Below are 27044 nucleotides of genomic sequence, written 5' to 3'. Positions count from 1 at the left end.
CTCCCTTGGCAGCTTTTTCGAAGAATGTGAATATTTGTGTGTGTCTGTGTGTGAACGTGAACTCAGCTGCTCAGCACCTTTTGTCTTAGGGTGAAACTAGATGGGGTGTGCAGAGCCTGACGAGAGGGAGGGAGAGAGAGAGAGAGAGGAGGAGTGGAACAGGTGTACTGAATATTCTGGATGGGTGGGGAGTGGGAGGGAGGAACCGACAGAACAACATAGCAACAACCTTATAAAGGGAAAGATGCTCCCTCTCTCTGGCTTCAGTTCAAACAGCAAGTGAAGTCAACACCTCTGTCCTCTCAGACAACATGCTAAGCCTGATTAAACTGCCCAGAGTCTTCACCATCAACCAAGTCCCAAAAGTAAGTTACTTTACTTCACTACGTTTTATAATGACAAATCCTACAATATTGTTTTCAGAGTCGAGGTTATATTTTATATTTAAGTCCAGTTAATTCAGAAGTTGAACATGTGGACATGGAATTTGAGCGGAACACTATTCTGAATCTTGTGTTTATTCTTGCCACTTAGAATGTCAAGAATGCATCATTGGGACTCCCCTCAAGAATGTATAGTCCTACTTTCACTGGGAAATCTATCAACATCATAACCATTGTGTTTATAGTAAACAGGTTACTCTCCATATGTATCTAGATATAGCCTACTACTGTGTGGTGAATGAGTGTTGGCCGACTGTGCAGTAACCCTGGGTTTTGTTTTGTTTAGGTGTTCCATGAGGACAGCATCATCTCAGGCTATCGACACCCTCGCAGCTCAGCCACTGACTGCATCCTCAGCCTCTTCCAGCTGACCAATGAAACGCTCAATATCTGGACACACTTCCTGCCCACATGGTATGGCCGAGCGACACCTGTTACACTTACGGGGTTCCTTGTGAACGCCACATGGGGGCACATGTTTTGGTCACACTTTATTTGGATCGTCCCACACAAGCTGCTCTGTAGATGGTCATACTATCAACAAACTATCTGTTTAGCAATTGCTTGCTAAATTTGGCTTAGGGTTAGGTTTAGAATCAGGGTTAGGGCTAGGGTTAGTGGATAGTTATTTCAATCAATCAAATATATTTATAAAGCCCTTCTTACATCAGCTGATGTCACAAGTGCTGTACAGAAACATTGACATTTGTTTACAGTTATTGAACATCTACTGAACATCTCTACAAACCATCTACTTGGGACGATCTAAATCAAGTGTTACCCAGCACTAACACACCTAATTCAGGGTTGAATGGTTATTAGTTCATGAGTGGAATCAGATGTATAAGCGCTGGGTAAGAACAAAAATTTGCACCCGTCACAGCAGTGGTATGTGTCCTTAAGACATGGTTGTGGTAAATTCAAAACCTTAACTTCCTTCATAGATTAAAACAAATTGAGCTCTTTTCCTTAGATTCTTTACTCAAAAAATCTTCATCCCCTAAAAATAATGATCCGTATAGTTCAATGTGTGTCAGGTAATCCTGTGAATTTTAGTTAATAGAAGATGGGGGGACTTCTCAAACTATTTAATAACCCGTATAACATCTCTTTGAGGATCATTGTAGTATTCAATGCAGACCCCCCCCCCCCCCCACACACACACACAAATTGGTTTTATTATTTGCTTCTGTAGTGGCAGGTTACGATTTTGGACATTAGATAGAAATGGCAGTTAGGATTTTGCTCCGTAATATGGCTCCATGTTTCTATATTCGTCATACTGAACATGTAGTGTATGGCCGGGGATGAGGCCATACACTAGTACCTCTTTGCCTGTCACTGAACAACATAGAAGTAAAAAATGGTCACATTCTTTGTCTCTTTCCAAGGAGTTACATTCTGAGTCGTCTCTTTAAATGAGGTAGATGCTATAGAGCAGAATAGTCCATGGCAGTCCTCTGCTTCTTATGAAGGATGTGTAAAGAGCAGGTGTAGTCATTAAACATGATGGTAGATGCTATAAAGCAGAATAGTCCATGGCAGTCCTCTGCTTCTTATGAAGGATGTGTAAAGAGCAGGTGTAGTCATTAAACATGATGGTTAACTGGAACCAGACAGTCTCGTGTCAATCATACTGGAGGCTTGACTGAGACCAGAGTAAACAGTTGAACTTTTCTCTCATGTTTAGTGTTATCTTTATCATTTGGATACGAACAATGAACATACCATGTCTTTTAATGACAGAAAAAAGCAACTGCATATTGAAACATGCTCACTCACTCTCAATTCCCTGGAACAATGTTGCTTTGGATTTGGACTAAACCAGAAAACATGATTAACAGGTTTTATTGAATAGCAGCTGAAGCATATTCCACAGGCTTGAGGCCTTTCACAGGAAGTAGTAGTTGATTAGCAGTGTAGCATGGTGTATGTGACTGTGTCTACCTGATGATGACGGTCGTTAATACACTTGCCGCTGCACTGCAAGGATCAAGGAATCCTCTTTCTATTTCTCCCTCTCTCTCTGTCTCCCTCTTCTCTCTCCTCTCACAGCTCTCAAATGAGTTGCCACAATTAGTGAACAGCTCAGTGTAACGATGGGGAAAACCACAAATAAGGTTTATTCGTTAATGAGGTGTGCAGAGACATGGAAACACAGCCCGCTGCCTCTGTAACTACTGTGTACAGGCCAGGGAAAACCTTGTGGTAGATATAGTAACTCACTGTGGCTGACTGAACTGGAGAATACAGTAATCTTACAAAAGACCAGGCTGGTTAAAGGGGATATTTTTATTTTTTAAAGCTATCACTGTGATGTTTGGGCGAACAATCCAAAATAACTATTTAATTTTGAAGAATCATAATTAACTTGCATTCTGACTGAATGCTGAGACAAGTACCATAAAACTGGTAAACGATTGCTCCCCCGATAAACAACTGGTCCTGAAAGGAATGCGACCTCCAGTGCCAAACTAACCCCCTCTGTCCTCTGTGTGTCCTGACAGGTACTTCTTATGGAAGCTGCTGACGGTGGTCCTGATGCGGGACGTGTGGCACGACTCGTTCACATGGCCCCTCCTGGTGTTCCTGATGTCGTGCTGTGTGTACCCGCTGGCCTCTAGCTGTGCCCACACCTTTAGCACCATGTCAACGCGAGCACGACACATCTGCTTCTTCTTCGACTACGGAGCTCTGAGTCTCTACAGCCTGGGTGAGTAGACACGTCATAGACATAGAATTCTATTCAAAAGGAGCTCTGAGTCTCTACAGCCTGGGTGAGTAGACACGTCATAGACATAGAATTCTATTCAAAAGGAGCTCTGAGTCTCTACAGCCTGGGTGAGTAGACACGTCATAGACATAGAATTCTATTCAAAAGGAGCTCTGAGTCTCTACAGCCTGGGTGAGTAGACACGTCATAGACATAGAATTCTATTCAAAAGAACATTGTTGCCCCTAGCGACATGACTACTATATTATGCAAGTGTATTTCTAGAGGGAAAGGCATTGTATGGATTCCATCTAGTCAATGTATAAGGGGTTGGATTTGTATAGAGTTTTGAACCGGCAGGTCTTTTAACTGAGAGTCGTTGTATGATACCCTGATGGAGTTTGATTGGGTAGGAAGCACAGGAGGTTGGTGGCACCTTTATTGGGGAGGATGGGCTTGTGGTAATGGCTGGAGCGGAATCCGTGGAATGGTATCAAATACATGAAACATTGTTTGATGCCGTTCCATTTGCTCCATTCCAGCCATTATTATGAGTTGTCCTCCCCTCAGCAGCCTCCACTGGTAGAAAGGGAATATAGTCTCATTCAAATGGATGTTCTGTGGTGGGTACACTGGCCAGTCATACTTTTGATGTACAATTTGGTGTGTTGGATTATTCACATTAAACATCTATGCCTGTTTCATTTGATCTAATTCTGTGGTTTCCCCCAATCCCAAATCAACCCCTAGTCGCTTGTTAATTCCTCATTACAGATCTGATGGAAGTACATGTGTCTAAGATAAATGGTACCAACTGCCTGGCCTACCACAGGCTCTATGACCATATTTGGCCCACACATTCAATCGTTTTGTATTTTGGTGGGGCTTACAAAAGGTGTCTAAGGTTGGCAGTAGGGGTTGATGTGGAAAAACGCAATCATAATGGTTTGCATTTATATAGCTCTGCACCCAGTTTTAAAAATCCCTTTGTGTGTAGCAGGTCTTAAACAGGACATAATGTACAGTCAGGGTAACTATAACCTCAACTAACTCATTAGTTATGGAAATGCATGCAGGAATGTGCTTAAGCACATGTACCATGCATACTGAGTCCTGGACCAACCAGTCCTCAGATTGGAACCTACACTTCTGCCAGCATCTGCATGCTGAAGGGTGACAGTGTGTGTTTGAGTGTACACACGCATGAATTCCTTTCCCACATGAGTTCCCACATGTAGGATCTTAATTTGAGCCAGTTTGCAACAGCATGAAAGATCTCCTGAAACAGGGTGATCAAATTAAGATCCTCCATCTGTATGTGTGTATATTATACACATCAATTTAGTCTATGGTATATACACATAGTTTGCAGTACCTGTGTATGCACACACATGTTTATGTATTTGTGTCTATTCCTGCATGTATGGTTATGCCTATTTCTTTCCCCTCCAGGATCTGCCATAACATATTCTGCCTACGTGATTCCTGATAAGTGGGTGAACAGTTTGTTCCACCAGTACTATATCCCCATCGCTGTGGTAAACACTGTCATCTGTACCGCCTTAGCCTGCTACTCCAGGTAAGAGAGCTTTCTACTGGAAAGCCACTGTTGTTTGCAGGTCAGTGTTTTTCCTTGTTCTGGAGGCAGCTCTGCAGAGTGGTCACTAGCTGGCACAGCCACAAAGTCATCAGATCTGATTTTAAACCTAACCTTAACCACAACCTTAACCACACTGCTAAATCTAACCTGAAATGAAAACCAAAAAGCAAATGTTTGTTTTCATGAATGTTTACAATATAGCCAGCTGGCCTATCTAAGGGGAAAACGCTCAGTTCTGCCTCCAGGACAAGACTCATGACAATAAATGTCAACTTGCCTGTTGTTTAGCAACCACTCAATCTCAGGCATCTCATAGTGCTAATGAGGATATTGTATAATTAGCTCTGGGTTTTAAAGGAATGTGATTGTACAACTTGACCCCTAGCTTTGGATGTTGTGAATTAATAAGATTACAAAATGACAATATTCCTCCAACCAGAAACAATCACATTTAGTCTAAATCCTACTGTGTGGACACATATTTGACATTAAACATTTTAATGTACATTTCATGTACATTTGATACACACACTGCTGTTATGAATACATTTTGGGGAATGAAGCTGCTCCTTTCAGCTCGGACCGGTCTTTTACCTCATTGGACCGGTCTTTTACCTCAGCTTAGCTTCACTGTGTAGCAGCTATTGTGACTATGTTTGTCATTGTACTCTAAGCCTACACATTGTTAAAACGCACACTGACTGGTTTGCCTACCTTTCTTCATAATTATAGTATTCTCTGCTTGATGGCTGTCTCACAATGCTTCTCCCTCCTCTTTTCTGCCAAGGCTTGGTTTACCATATATCCAATATAACCATGACATCATAAAAAGGTAAACATCATGTCGTCTCCGTTAGTCATGCGTTTTATTTTGCTATCTGTCAACTGCTGTGCTACTGCTAACCTAACTCACTGTGCTACTGCTAACCTAACTCACTGTGCTACTGCTAACCTAACTCGCTGTGCTACTGCTAACCTAACTCGCTGTGCTACTGCTAACCTAACTCACTGTGCTACTGCTAACCTAACTCACTGTGCTACTGCTAACCTAACTCACTGTGCTACTGCTAACCTAACTCGCTGTGCTACTGCTAACCTAACTCACTGTGCTACTGCTAACCTAACTCACTGTGCTACTGCTAACCTAACTCACTGTGCTACTGCTAACCTAACTCGCTGTGCTACTGCTAACCTAACTCGCTGTGCTACTGCTAACCTAACTCGCTGTGCTACTGCTAACCTAACTCGCTGTGCTACTGCTAACCTAACTCACTGTGCTACTGCTAACCTAACTCACTGTGCTACTGCTAACCTAACTCACTGTGCTACTGCTAACCTAACTCACTGTGCTACTGCTAACCTAACTCACTGTGCTACTGCTAACCTAACTCACTGTCTATCACAGGTTGGTGGTACCTTAATTGGGCAGGATGGGCTCATGGTAGTGGCTGGAAAAGAATGGGTGGAATGGTATCAAATACATCAAACACATGGTTTCCATTTTCACATATGTAGACACTGGTTTGGTGCTGGAGATAATGAATATGAGGTTGAAAGTGGCGGAGTTACCCTTGAAATATTAGTGGCACTATGCACCTCCCTTTTCAATTATGTGGGTGTGAGCTAACAAAAAAAACATGTAGGCCTCGTCACTCCATAAGTAGACTATCAAGTGTGGTTTTAGTTGGAAGAGGTAGTAAGGAGAGGGAAGACATGTACAGTAGTTAGCAACAGATCGTGTGTTCTTTATGTGAAGAGGGAGTTGGCTTCATTTACACTGGAATGTGTTTCAAAGCTACAAAAACAGAATCTATTTTGCTAATGATCTGATCTGACAATGACTCAGCAGTTATGATTGTGTGAAAGGTAAGGAGAGCAAGTGAGTGAATTTAATTGAAGCCGTGCATTCGGAAAGCATTCAGACCCCTTGACTTTTCCCACATTTGTTACGTTACAGCCTTAAAAAACGTTTTTGCTATTAGACTAGAAATTGAGCTCATGTGTATCCTGTTTCCATTGATCATCCTTGAGATGTTTCTACAACTTGATTGAAGACCACCTGTGGCAAGTTCAATTGATTGGACATGTGGAAAAACACATGTCTATATAAGGTCCCACAGTTGACAGTGCATGTCAGAGCAAAAACCAAGCCATGAGGTCGAAGGAATTGTCTGTAGAGCTCCGAGACAGGATTGTGTTGAGGCACAGATCTGGGGAAGGTTACCAAAACATTTCTGCAGCATTGAAGGTCCCCAAGAACACAGTGGTCCCCATCATTCTTAAACGGAAGAAGTTTGGAACCACCAAGAATCTTCCTAGAGCTGGCCGCCTGGCCAAACTGAGCAATCGGGGGAGAAGGGCCTTGGTCAGGGAGGTGACCAATAACCTGATGGTCACTCTGATAGAGGTCCAGAGTTACTCTGTGGAGATGGGAGAATCTTCCAGAAAGAAAGCCATTTCTACAGCGCTCCACCAATCCGGCCTTTATGGTAGTGGTCAGACAGAAGCCACTCTTCAGTAAAAGGCACATGACAGCCTGCTTGAAGTTTGCCAAAAGGCACCTAAAGGACTCTCAGACCATGAGAAACAAAATTCTCTGGTCTGATGAAACCGAGATTGAACTCTTTGGCCTGAATGCCAAGGGTCACGTCTGGAAGGATCCGGCACCTTCCCTACAGTGAAGCATGGTGGTGGCAGCGTTATGCTGTGGGGATGTTTTTCAGCGGCAGGGAATGGGAGACTTGATGAAAATCTGCTCCATAACTCTCAGGACCTCAGACTGTGGTGAAGGTTCACCTTCCAACAGGACAACGACTCTAAGCACATAGCCAAGACAACACAGGAGTGGCTTTTGGACCAGTCTTTGAGTGGCCCAGCCAGAGCCCGGACTTTAACCCAATCGAACATCTCTGGAGAGCCCTGAAAATAGCTGTGCATCGACGCTCCCCATCCAACCTAACAGCGCTTGAGAGGATCTGCAGAGAAGAATGGGAGAAACTCCCCAATACAGGTGTGCCGAGCTTGTAGCATCATCAGCAAAGTATCAGCAAAGTACTTAGTAAAGGGTCTGAATACTTATGTAAATGTCATTTTTAATACTTTTGCAAAATGTATTTATTGTGTATTATGTGTAGATTGATGAGGGGAAGGAAAACATTTGAATCCATTTTAGAATAAGGCTATAACGTAACAAAATGTGGGAAAAGTCCAGTGGTCTCAATACTCTCCAAATGCACTGTAAGTGATTTGTGATGGGAATATAAAACCATGAAAATGTCCTGTGTAATATTTAAACAAGATGAGTTCATGCTAGATACAAAAATGCACTGAAAAAGTGTCTATTTGGGAGCAAGTTCATAAAGGCTACAGTTTATTCCCAAATTCAATAACGGGAAAGGGGTTTCTAATAATTTTAATAACCATGCAGCAGTAATGCAATAATTTGTTCCCTCGACGCTGTTAAGAGCATCTTCTATTCATCTATCCTTAATGCACAGAGATGGGGAACAAAGAGATGGCATACGTTGATTAATTAAAATCCGTAATTATTTGCAGTGTATAACGAATGTGCATGGATTTGGCTCATTGTGATGGCTGATAAAACATAACTTTTTTTTTTCAGATTCTCAGAGTGTAAGAGCCCAAAATTTGGCAAATTTCTCCGCATTCTAGCTTTCGCATTACCCTACCTGTTTGACAACATTCCTCTCTTCTACAGGGTGAGTCATTACATTTCTCACCCCTCTGTGTGACAGACTGTGCCTGAGGAACAGTTGATAAGTTTAGAACAGTGTTTGTCATGCTGAAGTGCACTGTGTCAATGTTTGATTCATGTGATGTTTTTCTCATTTTTTGGCCAGATCGTGGGACTTAGGGATGAAATGAGCTGAAGCTAGTATTGTCTGATTATTGTACGACTATATATTTTGAAACCTAGCAAGCTCTTTACACTTTGTTGTCTGGTTAATGGTATAATTATGGTCAAGTCAGTGGAATGCAGGTGTACATTTAAGTATTTATGAACAGTTCTGAAATTCTATATGCACAGCTATTGGATCTTAATTTGACCAGTTTCTCACAGCAGTAAAATAATCCTGCAGCAACAGAAATTTTTATTATAATTATAGATTATAATTCATGGACATTTTTGTATGGGTTGATACGTTTTTAGTTAGGACAAATCAAGTCTGAAATTTTGAACTGTAAATTACCAATGTTAAAATATTTTTTAAAGCTCAAATACACTACAAGTTGGTGTTTCCTGCTGTATAGGAAATGTCCTGCAACAACCGGGTGATCAAATGAATATCCTACACCTGTACCATGCTATCTTGGTTCAACAGCCATGTGGAGTATGACTGTGATGAAACATGTCATGTGACGTGAGACTAATACATTCTACTGTGTTTTGACAGCTCTTCTTGTGTGTGGGTGAGGGCTGCACTGACAACGATACCAACGCTCTCCACCACACCCACATCGCCCTGGCCTTCCTGACCGCATTCCTCTTCGTCACACACCTACCAGAGCGCCTGGCCCCTGGCAGCTTCGACTACATAGGTCAAAGTGCATGGTCTATCTGGAAAGACTGCTTGTTTGATTCATTCAGAATGATTTGTCACTGTATTGTGCAAGACTTGTTGTAATACAATGGAGACTGATCAACACTGGCTTGACATTAGTGGTATGACATATGTAGCATTTAAACAACAGAGTAGTCTTTATATCACTGCCTCTGGGTCTCACTGTGTCTTCCTGTTTCCCCCTTATGCTGTGGAGGCCAGTTCTTCTGTTGCTGGCCAGTTACAGTTCTCCTTGAGTTCTGCTTCGTACCTCTCCTGTACCACTACTACTGCAGGTATTTAACCACAGTCCTTTTGCACCCTCTGCAGGTCACAGCCACCAACTGTTCCACGTGTTCGGCATAATCGGCACTCATTTCCAGATGGAGGCCATTGAGCAGGACATGGTGACGCGACGGCCGTGGCTCCTCACGTACTCTCTGCCCATCACCTTCACCAACACACTGGGGGCGGCACTGCTGAGTGTAACCCTCAGCCTTGGCATCATCTTCCTCTTTAGTCTGCCTCTGCTCTGGTCAGCCACCCGGGGAGAACACACTGAGAAGACACAATCACATCCAAGGGCTGCCAGTACCACTAGCACTAGCCATTAGCCACATGCTAATTACAATGTATACGGGATGTAGAAACTGGATGGTTCAGTTGGTGGAGCATTGTGCCTGTAATGCCAGGATTGTGGATTCGATTCACAGGGCCACCCACACGTAAGATGTATACAAGCATGAATGTAAGTCGCTTGAATAAGAGTGTCAGCTAAATGGCATATATTTGTATTATATTACTATTAATAAACTGGACACTGTGGTGAGGGTGGGCTTGGGAGAAGAGGTGAACAAGTGAAGTGAACCACTATGACTTCTTGGTGGGGGATAGAGGTGAAGTCGTGACAAGATACAATGCTGAAGGGGCAATGAACTGTTCTTCACATTATGTCAGCATGGATGAATAAACTGATAGCTGAACAAGAGCTCCAGATATACTGCAATGAGCGACAGACAGTGGTGCCTCTGGTAGTATTACATTGACTATAGGACTAGTACACAGTACTAAACACATAGGCCTTGCTTTTGTTCGCTGATTTACCAACGCTACTGAGGAGCAGGAAGAGACTGGGAGCAGTGGGAAGTCACAAACTGTTTAACAAATCAATCCACTGAGGAGCACGAAGAGACTGGAGCAGTGGGAAGTCAAACTGTATATGAAGAATCAATCCACTGAGGAGCAGGAAGAGACTGGAGCAGTGGGAAGTCAAACTGTATATGAAGAATCAATCCACTGAGGAGCAGGAAGAGACTGGAGCAGTGGGAAGTCAAACTGTATATGAAGAATCAATCCACGGAGGAGCAGGAAGAGACTGGAGCAGTGGGAAGTCAAACTGTATATGCAGAATCAATCCACTGAATGTTACTTGAAGAGGAATTTTCAATATTCCTTCAATTTAATTTTTCTTTCTTTTTAAACACATCATTTTTATACTAAATATATTGATCACTTGATCATTTTTATACACAAACAATGGATATGTACCACAAACATATATCAACAATATTAGGGCCACAGTCTGTAGTCTAAGGGCTGTTAAGTAGAGGGTTTTGGTTGTCTACTGTAAACTAAAATCAGCACTGAAGGATACAATAACTTATTAATGAAGTTTACAGTATGTATGATGGTCAGCTACTAAAGTGAAGGTGCCTTTCAGAGATAAAATTATACATGTCAGATCGCTTTCTTGTACACTGTTAAGTACAGTATTATTTAAAGCATCACCAAGATTATTGGTCTCCGTTAGATATTAAACATTTTCTTTGGCTCCTGTAAATCTTGTCTTATTTTAGTTCATATATTTTGCAATGTTATTTATTGTGAATTCCCATAAATAAAAAGTGTCTGTGTATTGCCTTGGAATAAACTAGAGAGCAAAAACATCCTGTGAATGCAACACATGAACTAGGTGTAACAGTATAACTTTAGTTCGTTCCCTCGCCCTGACCCGGGCGCCAACCCAGGGCCGCGGCCCTTGCAGAGCAAGGGGAACCACCACTTCAAGGTCTCAAAGTGAGTGACGTCACCGATTGAAACGCTGTTAGCGAGCACCACCGCTAGCTATTTCACATCGGTTACATAAGCCTACAGCAAACTCCAAAAACGGACTTCTCACATTTGAAGAAGAGCCTTTAGCTCACTTTTTCTTATTTCATTAACCATATGTAGGCTAGTGGATCACTTTGGATTTTTATCATAAGCACAATATTCTTGAAATAGACATTGTACACAAAAAAAAATGTATTGAATGATTATTGAAGATATGGTTAGTTTTATTCCCAACAAATTATAATGCAGAGGTGTGCAGCACACTCAGCCGATCCTAGATTGTCGGCCAGGGCAGATAAGAAGGTACTTTGGGGCGACACAAATATGGGGGCGGGGCTTCCTTCACATAATGATTAAGCTGTCTGCGTTTTTACTGGCGCAAAACCACCAACACCTACGTGATGTCACACGAGAGGGAATTTTCAAAAACTGAAGAAGCTCACCGAACTTAAGGGGAAAGATAAACAAAGGCAACATAAAAAAATGCAAAGACCTGTGTAAGTACAATAGTGTACTATTATGTAAAGTTTTCATTCGTTAACAATTGTGGTTGTGTTCGTAAGCAGTTTAATAACGATAGCGAACAAGGTAGCCAGCAGTTAGCATTTTAGCCTTCTAGCTAACTAAACCTTGATTGATAGATATCACGGCAATTGTGGCTAACTAGCTATCTAAGTATCATGTCGAATGTAATGTTTGCCAGTTTAGTAAGCTACTCCAACATAATGCATAGACGTTAGCCAACACAATAAATTGAGACGCCAGTTTGCGCTGTTGACTTGAACGTTTATAATGTTCTGAAGGGTGGGCTGATTTTGTAGCCAGCAGATCCGACCCGCTTGCTTACAGCTGCACCAGGGTCTGACAGGCGAACTGTTTAGTTTAAGGCACAAGGAACCAGTGTAAGATATATCGGAAAGGTACCTCAATGCAGGAATGAAGAAATACCTTGTACTCCGAATTGTCCCATTACCCCAATCGTTACACCGATAAGATTGAACAACTGTTAGTTTTTAAGTAAACTGCCCTCTGTCTTAAAGCTAGCTAGTAGTAGCCACATCGGCCATTATGGAATGGCATGTCAAGTTGAACAAGAAAAAGAGTTGATTGGCTTACACTGCCAGTCCAAAATGACTGCTGTGGCTTCTGCTACCTAGCATGGGGACGAAATGGACAGTTTTCCGAGAAACATCTGGCGCTGGCTCCATGGTCAATCAATCAAATGTATTTATAAAGCCCTTCTTACATCAGATGATGTCACAAAGTGCTGTACAGAAACCCAGCCTAAAACCCCAAACAGCAAGCAATGCAGGTGTAGAAGCATGGTGGCTAGGAAAAACTCCCCAGAAAGCCTGGAACCAGGCTATGAGGGGTGGCCAGTCCTCTTCTGGCTGTGCCGTGTGGATATTTTAACAGAACATGGCCAAGATGTTCATAAATGACCATCAGGGTCAAATAATAATCACAGTGGTTGTAGAGGGTGCAACAGGTCAGCACCTCAGGAGTAAATGTCAGTTGGCTTTTCATAGCCGATCATTCAGAGTATCTGCACATCTATCACTCCAGTGTTTAATTGCTAAATTGTAATTACTTTGTCACTACGGCCTATTTATTGCCTTACCTCCCTAATCTTATCTCATTTGCACACAGTGTATATAGACTTTTTCTATTGTGTTATTGACTGTATGTTTATTTATTCCATGTGTAACTCTGTTTTTTGTCGCACTGCTTTAAACTTGTTGTAAACTTGTTCTCAACCGGCCTACCTGGTTAAATAAAGGTGAAATAAAAAAAAAATACAATAATCTCTACCGCTCCTGCTGTGTCTAGAGAGTTGATAACAGCAGGTCTGGGACAGGTAGCACGTCTGGTGAACAGGTCAGGGTTCCATAGCCAGTGGCAGAACAGTTGAAACTGGAGCAGCAGCATGACCAGGTGGACTGGGGACAAATCAAAGTTTATTTGTCAAGTGCGCAGAATGCAACAGGTGTAGACCTTACAGTGAAATGCTTACTTAGAGGCTCTAACCAATCGTGCAAAAAAGGTATTAGGTGAACAATAGGTAAGTAAAGAAATAAAACAACAGTAAAAAGACAAGCTATATACACTAGCGAGGCTACATACAGACACCGGTTAGTCAGGCTAATTGAGGTAGTATGTAGATATGGTTAAAGTGACTATGCATATATGATGAACAGAGAGTAGCAGTAGCGTAAAAGAGGGGCTGGTGGGTGGCGGGACACAATGCAGGTAGCCCAGTTAGCCAATGTGCAGGAGCACTGGTTAGTCGGCCCAATTGAGGTAGTATGTACATGAATGTATAGTTAAAGTGACTATGCGTATATGATAAACAGAGAGTAGCAGCAGCGTAAAAAGAGGGGTTGTGGGCACACAATGCAAATAGTCCGGGTAGCCATTTGATTACCTGTTCAGGAGTCTTATGGCTTGGGGGTAAAAACTGTTGAGAAGCCTTTTTGTCCTAGACTTGTCACTCCGGTACCGCTTGCCATGCAGTAGTAGAGAGAACACTCTATGACTGGGGTGGCTGGGGTCTTTGATAGGTTTTAGGGCCTTCCTCAGACACCGCCTGGTATAGAGGTCCTGGATGTCAGGAAGCTTGGCCCCAGTGATGTACTGTGCCGTACGCACTACCCTCTGTAGTGCCTTGCGGTCAGAGGCCGAGCAATTGCCGTACCAGGCAGTGATGCAACCAGTCAGGATGCTCTTAATGTTGCAGCTGTAGAACCTTTTGAGGATCTCAGGACCCATGCCAAATGTTTTTAGTTTCCTGAGGGGGAATAGGTTTTGTCGTGCCCTCTTCACGACTGTCTTTGTGTGTTTGGACCATTCTAGTTTGTTGTTGATGTCGACACCAAGGAACATGAAGCTCTCAACCTGCTCCACTACAGCCCCATCGATGAGAATGGGGGCGTGCTCGGTCCTCCTTTTCCTGTAGTCCACAATAATCTCTTTAGTCTTGGTTACGTTGAGGGATAGGTTGTTATTCTGGCACCACCCGGCCAGGTCTCTGACAGCAAGGAGTCATCAGGCCAGGTAGTCCTGAGGCATGGTCCTAGGGCTCAGGTCCTCCGAGAGGGGATTAGAGAGAGCACACTTAAATTCAGACAGGAGAAATACTCCAGATATAACAGACTGACCCTAGCCCCCCGACACAAACTATTGCAGCATAAATGAGGGAGGCTGAGACCGGCGGGGTCGGGAGACACTGTGGCCCCGTCCGACGATACCCGCGGGCTCGGCCAAACAGGCAGGATATAACCCCACCCACTTTGTCAAAGCACAGCCCCCACACCACTAGGGTTTGAGGCAGAGAATCCCTGTGAAGAGAGGGGAACCGGCCAGACAGAGACAGCAAGTGCGGTTTGTTGCTCCAGTGCTTTTCTGTTCACCTTCACTCTTGGGCCAGACTACACTCAATCATAGGCCCTACTGAAGAGATGAGTCTTCAGTAAAGACTTAAAGGTTGAGACCGAGTCTGCGTCTCTCACACGGATAGGCAGACCATTCCATAAAAATGGAGCTCTTTAGGAGAAAGCCCTGCCTCCAGCTGTTTGCTTAGAAATTCTAGGGACAGTAAGGAGGCCTGTGTCTTGTGGCCGTAGCGTACGTGTAGGTATGTACGGCAGGACCAAATCGGAAAGGTAGGTAGGAGCAAGCCCATGTAATGCTATGTGTTAGTTATGCTAGCCATGTCTTGCTGCAGTGTTTTTTTTTTCAGCCACTTTCTCCAAGTCCATCACTGTGTACTGTAGCTACTCAACCTCTAAATGCCCCTCATTCATTTCACAGAAAGGGCAAAACTCCACGGAGGCCAGCCCTGAAGAAAACTTCCCACTCACAAAAAGACCCAGTTGGTGTAAGTCGGTCACTGTCACCTCAATTAATAGTTACTAAAAGCAAGTTGATAATGACTAAATAATCTATACGTAGCTAATGAATAACACGTCTTACAGTATGGTGATTTGCTGTGTGCAGGTATACTGCCGTATCCGCCCTTTAGGAGCTACAGATGAGGAGTGTTGTATTGAAATGATCAGCAGCACCACCATTCAGCTGCATGCTCCTGATGGCATCAAAGCCAACCGCAATGGGGAATACAAAGAGGTACAGGTGTAACACAGCTAACTACATTACATGTCTCTCTCTATGATGCGTCTTCCTGTGTCATCTCATAATGAACTTTTCTTTCACAGACCCAGTCTCTCTATGATGTCATCTCATAATGAACGTGTTTTCTTGCACAGACCGTCTCTCTCTATGATGTCATCTCATAATGAACGTGTTCTTTCACAGACCCAGTCTCTCTCTATGTCATCTCATAATGAACGTGTTTTCTTTCACAGACCCAGTCTCTCTCTCTGATGTCATCTCATAATGAACGTGTTTTCTTGCACAGACCGTCTCTCTCTATGATGTCATCCCATAATGAACGTGTTCTTTCACAGACCCAGTCTCTCTCTATGATGTCATCTCATAATGAATGTGTTTTCTTGTACAGACTGTCTCTCTCTATGATGTCATCTCACAATGAACGTGTTTTCTTGCACAGACTGTCTCTCTCTATGATGTCATCTCATAATGAACGTGTTTTCTTGTACAGACCGTCTCTCTCTATGATTTCATCTCATAATGAACGTGTTCTTTCAAAGAACCAGTCTTTCTCTATGATGTGTCTTCCGGTGTCATCTCATAATGAACGTGTTTTCTTGCACAGACCCAGTCTCTCTCTATGATGTCATCTCATAATGAACGTGTTCTTTCACAGACCCAGTCTCTCTCTATGATGTCATCTCATAATGAACGTGTTTTCTTATACAGACTGTCTCTCTCTATGATGTCATCTCATAATGAACGTGTTCTTTCAAAGAACCAGTCTCTCTCTATGATGTCATCTCATAATGAATGTGTTTTCTTGTACAGACTGTCTCTCTCTATGATGTCATCTCATAATGAACGTGTTTTCTTGCACAGACTGTCTCTCTCTATGATGTCATCTCATAATGAACGTGTTTTCTTGTACAGACCGTCTCTCTCTATGATTTCATCTCATAATGAACGTGTTCTTTCAAAGAACCAGTCTTTCTCTATGATGTGTCTTCCGGTGTCATCTCATAATGAACGTGTTTTCTTGCACAGACCGTCTCTCTCTATGATGTCATCTCATAATGAACGTGTTCTTTCACAGACCCAGTCTCTCTCTCTATGATGTCATCTCATAATGAACGTGTTTTCTTATACAGACCGTCTCTCTCTATGATGTCATCTCATAATGAACGTGTTCTTTCAAAGAACCAGTCTCTCTATGATGTGTCTTCCGGTGTCATCTCATAATGAACGTGTTTTCTTGCACAGACCGTCTCTCTCTATGATGTCATCTCATAATGAACGTGTTCTTTCACAGACCCAGTCTCTCTCTCTATGATGCCATCTCATAGTGAACGTGCTTTCTTGCACAGACTCAGTCTCTCTCTATGATGTCATCTCATAGGGAACATGCTTTCTTTCACAGACTCAGTACTCCTTCAAAAAAGTGTTTGGGATCCAAACCTCCCAAATAGAGTTGTTTGAGGATGTTGCCAAACCACTTGTGGATGACCTCATTCACTGCAAGAATGGTAAGTGAGCGAAAATGCTCGTTTATTTTTAATAACGCATACGCTTTTTAAGTATTTGGTTTCGTCAGGGTGTTGAGCGGTGATTTTAGTTTTTCTTTGCTGTCCATAGGATTGCTTTTCACTTATGGCGTCACAGGCAGTGGAAAGACGTTTACCATGACGGGCTCTCCAGGAGAAGGAGGTCTCCTCCCCCGCTCTCTGGACATGCTGTTCAACAGCATCGGTCCATTACAGGCCAAGAGATTTGTAAGACTTATTTTACGTCATATCTCTGGGTGTACAACTCTCTTCCTACAGAGCATCATTGTATCCTTTTGTCCTTGTCTTGTCATCAGAGATTTATACATTGAACTGGATGTGTTGGTACACTAGCCAATCAAGTGCTTGTGAGAGACTTAACTTTGAGTTGGCCATTTTATTCAACAGCAAATATGTGCAAAAAAAGCCTATTTTACTATTCCAATTTCAGGTTCTCCAAATGTTAAATTGAGCGCTGATCCCTATACGTCTAGCTTTCAAATGTTAAATTGAGCGATGATCCCTATACGTCTAGCTTTCAAATGTTAAATTGAGCGAAGATCCCTATACGTCTAGCTTTCAAATGTTAAATTGAGCGCTGATCCCTATACGTCTAGCTTTCAAATGTTCAATCTTGCAGGTGTTTAGGACAGACGACAAGAATGGCATGGAGATCCAAGGTCAGGTGGACGCTCTCCTGGAGAGACAGAAGAGAGAATCAAATCAACAGTCCACAGTGCCCAAAACACCGTCCTCAAAGTATGCATGGGTTTTATAAGCCAAACATGTTTCGTGCACACATTTGTGATCACCCTCAGATGTTAATAGATGCTAGGTTATTGACATCTTTCATGCATTTGATTTGTGTCAGAGACTATTTGGATGACAAAAAGACAACCTGTTGAAATGATATTGGAAATGGCCATAAAAAAAAAGACCATTTCACTTTCTTGATTGTTGAAGCTGGTTTGAGACTGAGGTTTTGTGTTGGTTCTGTCCTTCAGGCAAAAACCTGACCCAGAGTTCGCAGACATGATCAGTCCAGAGGAGGCTTGCAAATGTGAGGGAGTTGACGAGGACAGCTGTTACAGTGTGTTTGTGTCCTACATAGAAATATACAATAACTACATCTACGATCTGCTGGAAGAAGCTCCAATAGACCCCATACGACACAAGTGAGTCCAGGCTTTGTTGTTACCAGTAGTTATGTATTTTTGTGTAATGTTATTAAATAAATATGTAAAGGGAGACCAGTAAATCATTCTGGAAGAGTGGTCCTACCGCACGTCTTCGCTCTCATTTGTATCTTCTACAGTTCATTTTAGTGTGAAGAATGCACCAGTCAATGTAAGATGTATTGTAGGTTAGATATGTGAAATGTTTTGTCTTTGTTAGGCGACCCGGTGGAGAGACACCTCTACAGAACCCTGAGTTGATGTACGTGGTTAGTTTATAACTAGCCTGGGACCACACTGATCAACTAGCTGTTTCATATATCTGGTCCCAGGATAAGTGTATACCGTTTAAATGTAGAAAAACATGGCAGAATTTTCTAGCCATCATCCCTCCACTACATCCCCTCCCAATCTAGAACCCTGTATATAATACGTATGGTACCATCATCCCCTCTTAATCTAGAACCCTGCATATAATACGTATGGTACCATCATCCCCTCCCAATCTAGAACCCTGCATATAATACGTATGGTACCATCATCCCCTCCCAATCTAGAACCCTGTATATAATACGTATGGTACCATCATCCCCTCTTAATCTAGAACCCTGCATATAATACGTATGGTACCATCATCCCCTCCCAATCTAGAACCCTGCATATAATACATATGGTACCATCATCCCCTCTTAATCTAGAACCCTGCATATAATATGTATGGTACCATCATCCCTTCCCAATCTAGAACCCTGCATATAATACGTATGGTACCATCATCCCCTCTTAATCTAGAACCCTGCATATAATACGTATGGTACCATCATCCCTCCAATATATCCCCTCCCAATCTAGAACCCTGCATATAATACGTATGGTACCATCATCCCTTCCCAATCTAGAACCCTGCATATAATCTGTATGGTACCATCATCCCTCCACTACATCCCCTCCCAATCTAGAACCCTGCATATAATATGTATGGTACCATCATCCCCTCTTAATCTAGAACCCTGCATATAATACGTATGGTACCATCATCCCTCCACTACATCCCCTCCCAATCTAGAACCCTGCATATAATATGTATGGTACCATCATCCCCTCCCAATCTAGAACCCTGCATATAATATGTATGGTACCATCATCCCCTCTTAATCTAGAACCCTGCGTATAATATGTATGGTACCATCATCCCCTCTTAATCTAGAACCCTGCATATAATATGTATGGTACCATCATCCCCTCCCAATCTAGAACCCTGCATATAATGTGTATGGTATGTAGTGTTATTATATAGTATATACATTTAAATATGTACTATTACTTTTGGAGTAACTATTTGCTTTTATTCCTCTGTCTCTGATTGCCTTTGTAGAGGTAGTGCTTTTAACCTCTGCTGATTATCATGAGATTGGTGTAAACACATCCTTGAATGGCTGTGGTGAAACTGATCTGTGCTGCGGCTGGGAAGCTTGACATAATGCTTGTCTTTTACCCGTTGACTGTTTTGAACAGTCATAACCGTTGTTTTAACATTGTCATATTGACTTTTTGCTTGTGGTTATAGTCTAGTTTATTTGTTGTAGGCTGTGTGGTGGTTAACCGTATTGTTGCTCTCCACGGTTGCAGACCGCCTCAATCAAAGATTTTACGTGAGGACCAGAACCACAACATGTATGTGTCAGGATGCACAGAGGTCGAGGTGAAGTCCACAGAGGAAGCCTTCGAAGTGTTTTGGCGGGGTGAGTGGGATTTTAGTAATTTCCTTTGAAGGAAAAATATTTTTTCCCTCTGTTAGTCTACAGTATTTGCTTTTGTCCAGGTCAAAAGAAAAGGAGGATTGCCGATACTCAGCTGAACCGCGAGTCCAGTCGCTCTCACAGTGTGTTTATTGTCAAACTGGCACAAGCTCCGCTGGACGCAGATGGAGACCACATTCTACAGGTGACTTGAACCTTGCATCTTTATATCTTGCTGATACAGTTCTTCATATAGAAGTGAAGACACCATCCACTACCTTGACCCAGGGATGGAACAAGGATTTTGGGCACTGACCAGCCAGGCTAGTACACCACCATTTTTAGTAGCCTGGGTTTAATATCTGTGCCATGCGATATCTGAAAATACAAAATGTCACTAGCCGGGAGGCTAGTTGGGAAAATGTTCTACCAGCCTGGTGTGACCAGTACTAGCCTGGGCTCGGTGGGTTGGCGTACTCTCTATCCCTGCCTTGACTTAACCTTAAGATAACAAACACAAACATCCTTTAATTACTACGTGAACTATCACAATAAATATCTGCTGCTCCGTCACTAGTAGAAGCTGTGTTAGCTTATGTATGTTTCACTAGAAGACCCAATACGGAGCAGGCATGCTAACAGCTATCACTGGACCACATGGACTTCAACCAGTGCTAGCTCTGATAGCCTAGCCTGGCTGTGTTACAGGACAAGAACCAGGTGACTGTTAGCCAGCTGTGTCTGGTGGACCTGGCAGGGAGTGAACGCACCAGCAGGACTAAAGCAGAGGGCAGCCGCCTCCGGGAAGCAGGTGAGCTGACGACGTAGGACCCATAGAAGAATCCTTTACTTTTCTGTTTGTCTAACAGCACCACTGACCTAGCCTGGGGACAAGTCTGTTTAGCCAACATGCTATTTGTCTAACAGCACCACTGACCTAGCCTGGGGACCAGTCTGTTTAGCTAACATTCTGTTTGTCTAACAGCACCACTGACCTAGCCTGGGGACAAGTCTGTTTAGCTAACATTCTGTTTGTCTAACAGCACCACTGACCTAGCCTGGGGACAAGTCTGTTTAGCTAACATTCTGTTTGTCTAACAGCACCACTGACCTAGCCTGGGGACAAGTCTGTTTAGCTAACATTCTGTTTGTCTAACAGCACCACTGACCTAGCCTGGGGACAAGTCTGTTTAGCTAACATTCTGTTTGTCTAACAGCACCACTGACCTAGCCTGGGGACCAGTCTGTTTAGCTAACATTCTGTTTGTCTAACAGCACCACTGACCTAGCCTGGGGACAAGTCTGTTTAGCTAACATTCTGTTTGTCTAACAGCACCACTGACCTAGCCTGGGGACAAGTCTGTTTAGCTAACATTCTGTTTGTCTAACAGCACCACTGACCTAGCCTGGGGACAAGTCTGTTTAGCTAACATTCTGTTTGTCTAACAGCACCACTGACCTAGCCTGGGGACAAGTCTGTTTAGCTAACATTCTGTTTGTCTAACAGCACCACTGACCTAGCCTGGGGACAAGTCTGTTTAGCTAACATTCTGTTTGTCTAACAGCACCACTGACCTAGCCTGGGGACAAGTCTGTTTAGCTAACATTCTGTTTGTCTAACAGCACCACTGACCTAGCCTGGGGACCAGTCTGTTTAGCTAACATTCTGTTTGTCTAACAGCACCACTGACCTAGCCTGGGGACAAGTCTGTTTAGCTAACATTCTGTTTGTCTAACAGCACCACTGACCTAGCCTGGGGACAAGTCTGTTTAGCTAACATTCTGTTTGTCTAACAGCACCACTGACCTAGCCTGGGGACAAGTCTGTTTAGCTAACATTCTGTTTGTCTAACAGCACCACTGACCTAGCCTGGGGACAAGTCTGTTTAGCTAACATTCTGTTTGTCTAACAGCACCACTGACCTAGCCTGGGGACAAGTCTGTTTAGCTAACATTCTGTTTGTCTAACAGCACCACTGACCTAGCCTGGGGACCAGTCTGTTTAGCTAACATTCTGTTTGTCTAACAGCACCACTGACCTAGCCTGGGGACAAGTCTGTTTAGCTAACATTCTGTTTGTCTAACAGCACCACTGACCTAGCCTGGGGACAAGTCTGTTTAGCTAACATTCTGTTTGTCTAACAGCACCACTGACCTAGCCTGGGGACAAGTCTGTTTAGCTAACATTCTGTTTGTCTAACAGCACCACTGACCTAGCCTGGGGACAAGTCTGTTTAGCTAACATTCTGTTTGTCTAACAGCACCACTGACCTAGCCTGGGGACAAGTCTGTTTAGCTAACATTCTGTTTGTCTAACAGCACCACTGACCTAGCCTGGGGACAAGTCTGTTTAGCTAACATTCTGTTTGTCTAACAGCACCACTGACCTAGCCTGGGGACCAGTCTGTTTAGCTAACATTCTGTTTGTCTAACAGCACCACTGACCTAGCCTGGGGACCAGTCTGTTTAGCTAACATTCTGTTTGTCTAACAGCATCACTGACCTAGCCTGGGGACAAGTCTGTTTAGCTAACATTCCACTCCTTGTGCTCTGTGTCATATGCCACATGTTAAGCATGACAGGAGTGGAATCATGGCTAAACAGACTGGTACCCAGACTAGTACTGACCTACTGGCAGCTTCACAACATGCACCCATCTTTACCTGGCATCTCTTTCCCCAGGCAACATCAACCAGTCCCTGATGACGTTACGCACCTGTATAGAAGTCCTCAGAGAGAACCAGATGTGTGGAACAAACCGGGTTGGTCATTTTGAATGAATCTCTGTGTACTTGATCAAACTGTAGACTAGATGAGTCAAGCTCTGATATCATGTCATAAAGTAACACAATGATACTGTGTGTTTTTGTTTCAGATGGTTCCTTACAGAGACTCTAAAGTGACTCATCTCTTCAAGAACTATTTTGACGGTGAAGGGAAAGTCCGCATGGTTGTGTGTGTCAACCCTAAAGCCGACGACTATGAAGAAACCATGGTAACTGATCTGAGTTAGATCCCAATAACAGCCCTAAGAAACCATGGTAACTGATCTGAGTTAGATCCCAATAACAGCCCTAAGAAACCATGGTAACTGATCTGAGTTAGATCCCAATAACAGCCCTAAGAAACCATGGTAACTGATCTGAGTTAGATCCCAATAACAGCCCTAAGAAACCATGGTAACTGATCTGAGTTAGATTCCAATAACAGCCCTAAGAAACCATGGTAACTGATCTGAGTTAGATTCCAATAACAGCCCTAAGAAACAGATATATCAACAAGATGTAACCGTGTGTTCCTTCAGTTGGTCATGCGCTTTGCGGAGTTGACCCAGGAGGTTGAGGTGGCGCGGCCGGTGGACAGGCCCATCTGCAGCCTGGCGGCGGGGCGGAGACACCGGAACCAGGCCTTCAGAGACGAGTTGTCACGACGCCAGGAGGAGCACCCTGGGGGACCCAGCAACACCGGTATGTACACATACATAATCACAGAGGTGTATATAAAAAATCTATCTCTACGAGTAGAAATGTGGATACAGTATGTACATCAGGGTTACAAAGCAGGAGTGCTTTCACCTCTAATTTGAAAGAATCTGATTGTACATGGGTCATGTTAGAAATGATTAATTTGAACAAATTTCCAACCTGGACACGTCCCATGTGACCACCACCTCAGCCAGCACTAATGTTAAGTCCAAGTTAATCTGGTCTCCACTGATCTTCCAGAGGATGGCTCGGTGCTGAACCAGCTCCTGGACAGCCTCCCGGCCCTGCCTGCCTGTGAGTTGGTGGATCCCACCGATGAGCAGATCCTGCCCCGCCTCATAGAGGTGCTGGAGAAGAGGCACCGCATCCGCCAGATGATCACTGAGCAGTACACCAGAACTGGTACGGACCAGGCCACTATAGACCTAATTAAGGCTATTTTGTCAGTACAGGACCTCTTTTATTTATTTTAAATGTATGTTCTGTTGTCTGTTAATGTTCTGTATTATGTCATGTTCTGTGTTGACTCCAGGAAGAGTAGCTGCTGTCTTAAGGGGATCCTAATAAAATACTATGGGCGTTAGAGCTGCACATTTAGTCTCCTATTGTTTGAAATGTCACAGACGTCCTCTATTTAAATTCAGCGTTGTCTTTTCATGTTTATCTGGCTTTTCTTAGGGCATGTTTGGCTGTACGTAAATGTTTAGTTAGTGTAAACATATTGTCTACCTTTTAGTGGACAAGAGTAAAGTCAAATTTGTACCAATGGATTCATTTCCATTCCTTTTGCCCCTTTGCAACAGCCAACACGCTGAAATCGATGCTCCAGGAGTTTGATGGCCACCTGATGGCCAAGGAGAACTTCATCCATGAACAGCGGGGTAAACTAGGGGAGAAGGACAAGATCATGTTCAACCAGAAGAATGAGATGGATCGGCTGGAGAAGAAATCCAAGATGCTGGAATACAAGGTGAAGTCTAAGTCCTCCACCCCCCCCCCCCCCCCTTGCCTGGTTCTCTCTCCCCCCCTTTGCCTCGTTCTCTCTCCCACCCCTCAGCTGCATTTTTATATCACTGAAACCCATGCATTTGTACATCCTAATTGAACTCGTTTCAAATTGAGTCAAACTTATCCTGAACTTTTTACTTACCTTTTATGCCCCCCCTCAGATTGACATTCTTCAGAAGACCACCAATATCTATGAGGGGGACAAGCGGTCGCTGCAGCAGGAGCTGGAGAGCCGTGAGCAGAGGCTGCAGCGGGAGCTGTCGGAGAGGAAGCGCATGGAGGCACGCATGCAGGGCATGGTGTCTGACACCAAACACCAGTGGGAGAAGGAGTGTGTAAGTAGAGTGTTACCCTCCTCTTCTCAGCTGTCCTCCACTCTTTCAATAGATCTGGTCCCTCAGCTGCTAACTAACCCCAGACTGTGAGGGGTCCCTCAGCTGCTAACTAACCCCAGACTGTGAGGGGGTCCCTCAGCTGCTAACTAACCCCAGACTGTGAGGGGGTCCCTCAGCTGCTAACTAACCCCAGACTGTGAGGGGGTCCCTCAGCTGCTAACTAACCCCAGACTGTGAGGGGGTCACTCAGCTGCTAACTAACCCCAGACTGTGAGGGGGTCCCTCAGCTGCTAACTAACCCCAGACTGTGAGGGGGTCCCTCAGCTGCTAACTAACCCCAGGCTGTGAGGGGGTCCCTCAGCTGCTAACTAACCCCAGACTGTGAGGGGGTCCCACAGCTGCTAACTAACCCCAGACTGTGAGGGGGTCCCACAGCTGCTAACTAACCCCAGACTGTGAGGGGGTCCCTCAGCTGCTAACTAACCCCAGACTGTGAGGGGGTCCCTCAGCTGCTAACTAACCCCAGACTGTGAGGGGGTCCCTCAGCTGCTAACTAACCCCAGACTGTGAGGGGGTCCCTCAGCTGCTAACTAACCCCAGACTGTGAGGGGGTCCCTCAGCTGCTAACTAACCCCAGACTGTGAGGGGGTCCCTCAGCTGCTAACTAACCCCAGACTGTGGGTCATAAACATAGTTGATGGTAGGTGTGGTGGGTATTGTAGTTCAGTACTACTTACATTTAGTTGAAGTTGTGTAGTTAACATTGGTCTTCCTCTTGCTACCTCAGGAGCGTCGTGTGAACGCCAAGCAGCTAGAGATGCAGAACAAGCTGTGGGTGAAGGATGAGAAGCTGAAGCAGCTGAAGGCCATCGTATCAGAGAGCAACAGCAGCGCCACCTCAGAGCAGCAGCGTCCCCCACCACCCCCAGACAAGCCCCAGAGGAACTCCCGGGAGAAGGACCAGCCTCGCGCCCCTGAGAAGAGATCTCGCTCGCCACTGCCCGTGAGTTGTTACACCCTGTCACTGCCTCTCTTTCTTCCTCTCACCTCTCTCCCTCGCTCTCTCATTCTCTATCCATCTATCTCTCCATCTATAAATTGTGATTGACGTTACTGTAATAGATATTGACTGTGGAACTATTCTAATGTTGATGGACCGTTGTTGCATGGTGGGTTGATGGTGTATGAGTCTGTCTACTAAACAGGTGCTGTGTCATCAGACCACATGTACTATTACTCTGCTGTCTCACTGTTACTGGCCACCTGCATGTGTTGTCCTCTGTTTCACTCTACTGACATTTGTGACGTTACAGTGTTCAGATAGAAACGCGCATGCTGTAGAACAGATATGATTTGTCTGTCATGTAGAATAGGGCATCGTGTTGGTTCTATTTGTTACAATGTTATCTACAACGTTGTGAATACACTGTTGGAGATGCCATGCTACAGCCTTCATATAATACTCCCAGCCTCCCTCCTGCTACCACCACCAGGTCAGCACAGCTCAGTGCCATCTCCTCCCACCCTCCTCCTCCGCTGGTAGTCTCTCAGTAGCCTCCGTCATCTCTGAGTGGGAGCAGAGGTTCCCCATAGGTAGGGACCCCCCCGGGACACCCGGAGCGTACGAAAGAACGACCCCATACGGAAGCAGCAGTGTGGGCCGCAGGAGAGGCCAGCGATGGGCCCCTGAGACAGAGGCCCCGGGCCCCAGCCACACGTTCGGGCTAGACCTAGAGTCAAGCTCAAGGGTTAGTGTGTGTTAGAATTTAACTCTGAGGGGCTGGTTTCCCAGACAAAGATTAAGCATAGTCCTGCTTTTGGCTTCATCTGTGTCTTGGAAATCAGGAGGTAAACTTTAAGTAGCTGGATCTGCCATGCTTGTAGACCCGGATAGAACTGCACCCTAGACCCGGATAGAACTGTAGCTGCTTGGTTTGTATTCTTACCTACTGTACATGTGCAGGCTCTTAGTACCAGGCTGATACCAGTATCGATACTCGTTAGTGTCATGGCAAGAAAACAAAACACAATATTTAACATATAGCAGGTTTTTAAAGGCCGAAGAGTTTTGTTTGTTTCGTGTTTAAATTTTTGTCATGCAAACATAAAATTGCGACGCTGGTATCATCACAGTAGTTAGATCTGCTATGCTTGTAGTCCTGTAGGTTTTAATCTGTGTGTTCCTTTGTGTGTAGATGTACCGTAGCTAGTTCTGCAA

The 27044-nt window shown here is 44.0% G+C and overlaps 2 protein-coding genes across 2 annotated transcripts in view; both read left to right on the top strand.

Annotated features, from left to right (window-relative positions):
- Positions 1–216: 216 nt before the first annotated feature.
- LOC129854553 (membrane progestin receptor gamma-B-like) lies at positions 217–11158 on the top strand. The gene is given in 9 exon segments (XM_055921751.1): positions 217–365; positions 730–857; positions 2951–3156; positions 4609–4735; positions 5544–5588; positions 8379–8475; positions 9172–9316; positions 9649–9897; positions 9900–11158. Coding segments are annotated over 9 exon segments (1071 nt in total). The 5' UTR covers positions 217–311; the 3' UTR covers positions 9920–11158.
- A 640-nt stretch (positions 11159–11798) lies between these two features.
- Positions 11799–27044, top strand: part of LOC129854551 (kinesin-like protein KIF23) — a 62861-nt gene continuing 47615 nt past the window's right edge. Inside the window, exons 1-18 of the mRNA XM_055921745.1 lie at positions 11799–11927; positions 15241–15307; positions 15427–15555; positions 16961–17066; positions 17176–17312; positions 17725–17843; positions 18089–18259; positions 19889–20001; positions 20082–20203; positions 20707–20809; positions 22681–22760; positions 22874–22993; positions 23303–23465; positions 23724–23885; positions 24287–24453; positions 24653–24826; positions 25614–25829; positions 26320–26574. Coding sequence (XP_055777720.1) covers positions 11914–11927; positions 15241–15307; positions 15427–15555; positions 16961–17066; positions 17176–17312; positions 17725–17843; positions 18089–18259; positions 19889–20001; positions 20082–20203; positions 20707–20809; positions 22681–22760; positions 22874–22993; positions 23303–23465; positions 23724–23885; positions 24287–24453; positions 24653–24826; positions 25614–25829; positions 26320–26574 — 2418 coding nt within the window. The 5' untranslated portion in view covers positions 11799–11913. The remainder of the gene's footprint in view (positions 11928–15240; positions 15308–15426; positions 15556–16960; positions 17067–17175; positions 17313–17724; positions 17844–18088; positions 18260–19888; positions 20002–20081; positions 20204–20706; positions 20810–22680; positions 22761–22873; positions 22994–23302; positions 23466–23723; positions 23886–24286; positions 24454–24652; positions 24827–25613; positions 25830–26319; positions 26575–27044) is intronic.

This window comes from Salvelinus fontinalis, chromosome 4, assembly GCF_029448725.1.
Source record: "Salvelinus fontinalis isolate EN_2023a chromosome 4, ASM2944872v1, whole genome shotgun sequence".
In the NCBI taxonomy this organism is placed as follows: domain Eukaryota; kingdom Metazoa; phylum Chordata; class Actinopteri; order Salmoniformes; family Salmonidae; genus Salvelinus; species Salvelinus fontinalis.
This window is presented reverse-complemented; position numbering and strand designations above follow the sequence as displayed.